Source organism: Orussus abietinus, unplaced genomic scaffold (genome assembly GCF_000612105.2).
Source record: "Orussus abietinus isolate OABI.00-Male unplaced genomic scaffold, Oabi_2.0 scaffold70, whole genome shotgun sequence".
NCBI lineage: Eukaryota > Metazoa > Arthropoda > Insecta > Hymenoptera > Orussidae > Orussus > Orussus abietinus.
Window position 1 is genome coordinate 749,643 of NW_019394280.1, and position 6,677 is coordinate 756,319.

Genomic DNA, 6,677 nt, shown 5'->3' on the forward strand with positions numbered 1-6,677 from the left:
GCCCTTTAAAGACGTTTCCTGTAGCACCGTCGATCCTTCCGAGAGATTCGAAGGCCTCGGCCAGGAGTTATCCCACCGAGCCGAAGGTGGAAGTCGGCTGCCTCGGCTTTGATGCCCGCGAATTACCGCGTACTGCCGTCTTAAACGAGAAAGGACAGTAATTGCCTCTTCTATTTCCAATGCAACGGACAAATGCATTTATGCGTCCCCTAAGCGTGGGATGGTAGGAGATTCCCTGACAGAAAGGTGGAAACTAAAACCCGGTATATACTTACAATGATACAGTCTTAAATAAATTGTTCGAACCTTTGATCAAGCTCCAAACGAAAAAATCACACTCTAGGAGGAAAGAACTTCTTGTATCAAATAGATCTTTATTGGCAACTGACGATAAAATAAGATCGAATGAAATGCAGGCAAAGTACAAACGATAGTCAATGTTCTTAAGCTCAGTTTCACCAAGTCCGTTTGTCTCGTTGTTATATTTTTTGGGCATAAATTGGACACCACCACGGCAGGGGGAAAGGCGAGTCCACCGGGAACGTAGACACGGCCGTTCCCTATGTGCTGGAATGATTCCCGTGGAAAAAGTGCCCAGATTGAGAGAGAAAAAGGCCCGAAGTCGTCGTCTCGAATCACGATGTCCACCTTTCGACGCGGTGCCTACCGCTGCCTTTCTCCGCTTTCGCCGGTGATAAAATTATTAATTTATACGTCGTCGTCAGGACGTGAATGAGAATTCGGTGCATCGGGTGTATCGGCCTCTTGAGTCGGCGCGGGTCGCCGAAAGGTTCGGGGCTCGAATAACCTCACAATGCCCCTCAAGACGAGCATTAAATTCTAGCTTATTGTCGCGGCGACCTCGAGGGTGAAGATGTTCCGGGGTAAAAACGCCCCTTGTCGAATCGGCCGTGAAAAACGTCCGGTGGCCCTGTCTCCTGGATTCGTTTCGGGGATTCCACGGGGCATTTAAATCGTACATTTTATTCGACGTAATAATCAAGCGAGGCTCCAAAGTCGAGGGAAAGATTCTCTTTGAATAGCCTGACCTCCCGAATGTATATTAATAAGGCACGGCGTTAAAAAATCGCTGCTGCGCATATACCTCCTGACGTCTCCTTAAGACATCATCTTTTTAAAAAATGGCATCAATTTTTAAAAAACGTTCAGGTAAGAAATAAAGAGAGAGGAAAAATTCCAGAATTCGATCCTTTGAACAGAACCGCGATACCAACATTGTACGTAGAATTACATATTGCTTTTGCCTAGCTCGCGTCCCTAAGTGTCCGATTTTCGTTACTGTGGAATTCTGACTCGGTATCTGCATTAAAAAAAAAAAGGGAAAAAGAAAACAAGGACGTAATTCTACGTCCAAAATTAAAGCGATCTTAATTTCGCGATGGAACCTCCCTTAATGGTTCAAATGACCGATGGACAGCTCTGTGAGCAAGCATTCCTCTCGCTGTTTCAGGGATCATATCCTACACGGAGTACCTGTTCCTGCTGTCGATCTTGACGAGTAAGTACCTCGCGGAGTGCGTCGATTTGTCCGACAAATTACGACGTTGGTTCAGCAAACCTCCTTCCTCGAGTTGCGCCTTCTCGTCCGCACCGGAGCCCCGTAAATCTTCCTGGACGCCTTGGAAGTTGACCTCGCGGGTCGCCGCTGCTCGACTATCTTCCTTTTTGACGCGTGGTTCCCTGTGATTCCCATAGACGCGATAGTTATTAAAAAGTCCAAGCTAAGCTCGAAAGCCTCTAATGCCGGCGCGCCATCGAGGCCGCTGCAGCCGTGCATCCGTGCATTCGTGCACAACCGCAACGGGAGGCGCATGGCGTGCAGATACCAGGGGGATTCCCTCGGTATCGGGAAAAAGAAGGGATCCCTCTGCAACCAGGCTACACTTCGCGAGTATAGCGTGTCGAGACGTTGCAGCTTGTACCAAAGAAACAAGAATCGCGGCTTCGAGAACCTCGTGTGCACGTGAGCGAACCTCGAGGTCATACCGTGCACCATAAGTGGGCATTATTTATGGCGCATGAGGTGTGCGCCAAGTGTGCATGCGCTTGAACGAGGAGACAGGCTAATGGCACTAATGGTCGTTTTTAACGCCCTGTCGGGATAAATTCACTCGTGCTTCCTTGAGTTTATCTTGGCCGGTAGCTGGCGAAGGACACACCCCCTGGAATCGAGAAGTGCCAACCCATTGTTGAGTTTCCTGATGTCGTTTGTCGTCCTTGCAGAACCGCAGACGGGCTTCCGCATCGCCTTCAACATGTTCGACACGGATGGCAACGAGAGAGTCGACAAAACGGAGTTCCTCGTGGTGAGTCTTGGTCCTTCTTCGCTGTCCGAAAGGAACTTTTAATCTCCTCGGTGTTATGCAATTATACCATGTATTATATATTAATCTCTTGTTTCCATTCATTTCAATTCATCAGAGCGCCTCCGGAAACGCGTTCCCGTCGAATGCCGACCTTGTAGTTTCGTACCGTCTCTTGTAGTTCGGGCCCTTCCGAGAACTATTGGCGGCACGATAATCGTCGTTGTATTTAACGTTATTATTTTGTTCTTTTGCATGGGGTTTCCGCAGATCCGGAGGCTGTTGGGCGGCATCATGAAGGATCGAGATCTCGACGAGCCTACGAGACGCACCGTGAGTTTTCGCACCTGCAAAAGCGACGACGGAGCTCCTCGATTGGTCTAACATAGATCGTGACCACGTTGTGCTTGCAGGCATACCATTTCTCGTGATAGCCAACAACCGTGTCGATCTAATCTCTAACCGAAGCTGACCTCATTGTCGTGTGCGTTACCAAGATTTCATTTTACTACCCCATTTGACTAACCCATTCGCTCCGAGTTTGCTAGACTAATTCCACCTCACGTGCAATATTGCGCGGTCCTCGAATTGCGTACAGAACCCAGACCATGTGACGAATATACGCCAAATCCCAGATAGACAATATGATGCAAAATTTGCATCAAATTTGCCTCATAAAAGATCATGAAATGAGTCATGAGGACCCTGCTTATGAGTCCTTATTCGGAACTCATATCCGCAATACAGAATGACGAACTAAAAATACTTAAATATGAAAAGATGTTAAGTACATGCAATGTCTCCATGTTTGTCCGCATATGTACAACTAAATTAATCTCACGCATTGCTGATAAACAAATGCAGCGTCCGTAGTTCATACTTGAGCCATGGCGCGAGAAATTTACCGCAAATTTATTTTGTAACATTTGTAAATACATATATAGCAGACATTTCATGCAGCAGGTGGTCTGAAAATTATTTGTAAATCGATTTTCCTCGTCATTCGATGATCAGGAATTTCTATCTGGGATGTTAGTTTGCTATTTAACCTGAAATTTATGGTGAAATCGAATTATTGATACTTAAACGAAATTAACGAAAAATGTTTTTGTTTTTCCAACATGTCCAGGAATTAGTTTCCATTTTTATCCGTAGGAATGCTTACCTCTGATATTGGGATAGGACTGTAGTCGATAGTGCAAGGAGTGTATGACCAGTAGCCGCTTTTGTTTCGTCCGCTTGTTTGACTTGTGGATTACTAAATTCGAATAGGAAATTAATGTCTGGTTTATTTTGGAATATTAGTTACGTACTTTGCTCTCACCAAGTGACGAGGGTTTGGCGAGCAGGGCGAAGCTTCGGGTAGCAGAGGCACCGGAGAAGGACGAAATCGTCTCGAATTCTTACGTAAGTTCACGATATTGGGTGCAAATAGTCAGCCTGATGTTAAAATTACCGGAGCACTCCGTAAACTGAAAATTAACACGTTTCAAAACCCGGGACTGCGAAGCACAAGGAATAACACTCGCTGTATTAACGATGCCGTTTATTTCAGAGCCATTGGTGTTGGATGTCTTCGTTCTTAATATTCGTCATTTTGTCTTATTAAGGGAACATTCGATTCTGGTCATGAAACGTGCGATGAAAGTTCGCTATCCACCGTGCACAATAATTACCGGTGTTTTTGTTAATTTAGATGGAGAAAATCTTTAGTCATGCTTGGAGAGATCGCCATGGCGGTGATTGCAAGGATGACCTAACTACGTATCATAAATCGCCAGAAGACTTTCAAGCTCATTTCAAGGATGACCAGGTTTTTAATAAGTTTTACTTAAAAATGTTAACTATATTTATTATCTTCCTTATTTCTTTGTATATAATTTCGTTTAGCGAATAGTCCCACTTATAATTTCCATTTCTCGTTTAAGAAAATTATGTAGTAAATAATGGAAGTATGGAATGTTAGAGCTTACTCTCCAATCTGCTTAAATTACCCAACTTGACTTAAATGAACCTTAGCAGATAACTATAATGTAAGGAATTATTTAACAGGGTTTGCAACGTCGGCACTCCGTGGATACCACACTTATGTTGCACTTCTTTGGTCAAGATGGTTCGAACGAGCTCAAGTACGAGGGATTTAAACTGTTCATGCAGAATTTGCAATACGAGGTGCTGGAGTTGGAATTTCACGAATACAGCAAAGGACAAAATGTCATCACCGAGTTGGACTTTGCCAAGATCTTGCTAAGATACACGCATCTAGATACTGACGAGTAAGTTCCTCGTCTACTTTTGCCTCAGAAGCATTTTATCTTTTATATTTAAGTAATATCTACGTGCTACTATAATATATCTAAGATATATTACATGAAAATGGCTTCTAATGTGGAAGGAGCACGTACATTTTCTCTAAAAGTCAAATATCATCGTTCAAACATATCAGAAAGTGGATTGGGTTACAGCTACCGATTGTTCTGATTCTATTGCAGGTACGACAAATACTTGGACAGATTATTAGATCGGAATGACGCACCAACGGGAATCACCTTCGAAGAATTTCGAGTGTTCTACCAATTTTTGAATAATCTTGACGACTTCTCCATAGCCATGAGAATGTACACCCTCGCCGATTACCCAATTTCCAAAGGTTGGTTTCTTTTCTTTTTCACATCAGTTCCCCGATTGTTTAAAAAATATATGCCCGAGATATCGTTGAAAAGAAATCATTATTTTACATCGTTTCCAAGTCTTTACTAATATTCCACTCCTTAAATGATTTCTTTTGGGCACAGAACTTTTCTTTCTCCAAGTCAACACCTCCCACCAACACCCTGGAATGCGTTCTTTTCTCAGACCTCGGTATCACACGCCATTACTTTTCTCATAAGAACCTGATTATACCTTAAGCCAACATAAATATGCACAGTACTTTACAAATTCCCCAACTGTTTGCCAAAGTTGTCAACTGCGCCTTCCTTAGCGGCAAATTCTCCCGTCTCGTTGATAACTCAGCTGATTACCGCGAGCGCTGGTTTGCTCCACAGGTCGAAAAGCGTAATTACCAGTCGACTCGACGTACGGCTGACATTGGTTTATTTGCACCGATCGACCCGCCGTCCCTATAAATCGTGGCAGAGCGTCAAACCTGTCCGCCCTGTCGCGAAGCAATTCGAAATCGCCTCCTCCTTTGCTCGGAATTTGCCGCAAGGCTTTCACCTGATCTTCTTGCAGATGAGTTTCAGAGAGCCGTCAAGATTTGCACCGGCACTTATCTGTCGAGGCACATCATAGATACAGTCTTCGCTATATTTGACGTCGACGGGGATGGTCAGCTGTCCTATAAAGAATTCATAGCGATCATGAAGAACCGGCTCCATCGAGGATTTCAGGTAAATGGTATTCTGACAGCCGTAAGACGAAAGATGTTTCGCGTTTCGTTGCTATCGCTGGCTCTATCAGACGCCTGAAGGCAGACTTGATGTATGACCCGTCGTACCCGCATGCACGACGGGTTGTCATTCTTTAGGGGCATATGGTATGATTCCTCGCAATCGAGCACCTGTTGGAATCCAGATAGTATCGTCTAAAGTTGAAGACGAAAAATTGTACACATGGTGCAGATTAAATAACAGTTATTAATAATATTGTTCAATGTTTAGTCTCAGCAGAGGAGGCAAGGATACGCGGCCTTCAAGAATTGCGTGAAGCAGGAAATGAAAGCACCGTGAAAGAAGAACCTTGCGTCACAAATTCTTATCTGAGATTGCTACGTATTAGTTTATTTATTATTTAATGGTTCCTTTAAATACCATAAAAAGCATGGCAATCTCCTATCGATGTCCACAGGGATATAAGTGTGCTGTTTTATTTGTAAAATGTTTCATCCTCCTTAAATATAAACTATTTCATTGTTCCTAAATAATAACGTTGACCCGAATGCAATTTAACGCATTATTGTTTAAGTTTGAATGATTTTATACGATAACCTCAGATTTGTGATAGCACACACACATTGTTCATAATGTTCTTCCCAAAGAGTATGCCATAACATGTTTGTTATAAGATCTCTTTGTACAAACTAAGAAGCTTCGTAGTTGAAATTTATTATCTTTGTGTCGATAATATTAGAAATACGTTGTTAATAATATTAAAAATATTAAGGAATAAGTTTATATGCCAGCCAATTGAGCCATGACTTTTGTTAATAAAATTATCGTTTCGTTAAGATATTGCAACTCCAACATCCTAAAATAACGTATCTTATTCCTTTGTCCTTTAATATCGTCCCGGGTCACTTATTCTTTTTACAATAACTTAAATAATAAGCCATGCCACGTGTATTTAGCAATT

At 42.9% G+C, this 6,677-nt stretch overlaps 1 protein-coding gene across 5 annotated transcripts in view; it reads left to right on the plus strand.

Annotated features, from left to right (window-relative positions):
* LOC105698403 (calcium uptake protein 3, mitochondrial) overlaps positions 1–6,536 on the plus strand; it is a 51,916-nt gene extending 45,380 nt beyond the window's left edge. For 3 of the 5 annotated variants that reach the window (XM_012422635.2, XM_012422639.2, XM_012422638.2), the window contains exons 4-12: positions 1,472–1,519; positions 2,245–2,327; positions 2,595–2,657; positions 3,630–3,731; positions 4,021–4,137; positions 4,377–4,600; positions 4,817–4,974; positions 5,559–5,716; positions 5,987–6,536. In XM_012422635.2, the coding sequence (XP_012278058.1) occupies positions 1,472–1,519; positions 2,245–2,327; positions 2,595–2,657; positions 3,630–3,731; positions 4,021–4,137; positions 4,377–4,600; positions 4,817–4,974; positions 5,559–5,716; positions 5,987–6,055 (1,022 nt within the window). In that variant the 3' untranslated portion in view covers positions 6,056–6,536. The remainder of the gene's footprint in view (positions 1–1,471; positions 1,520–2,244; positions 2,328–2,594; positions 2,658–3,629; positions 3,732–4,020; positions 4,138–4,376; positions 4,601–4,816; positions 4,975–5,558; positions 5,717–5,986) is intronic. The other 2 variants (XM_012422636.2, XM_012422637.2) reach the window with 2 other exon arrangements.
* Positions 6,537–6,677: the final 141 nt, after the last annotated feature.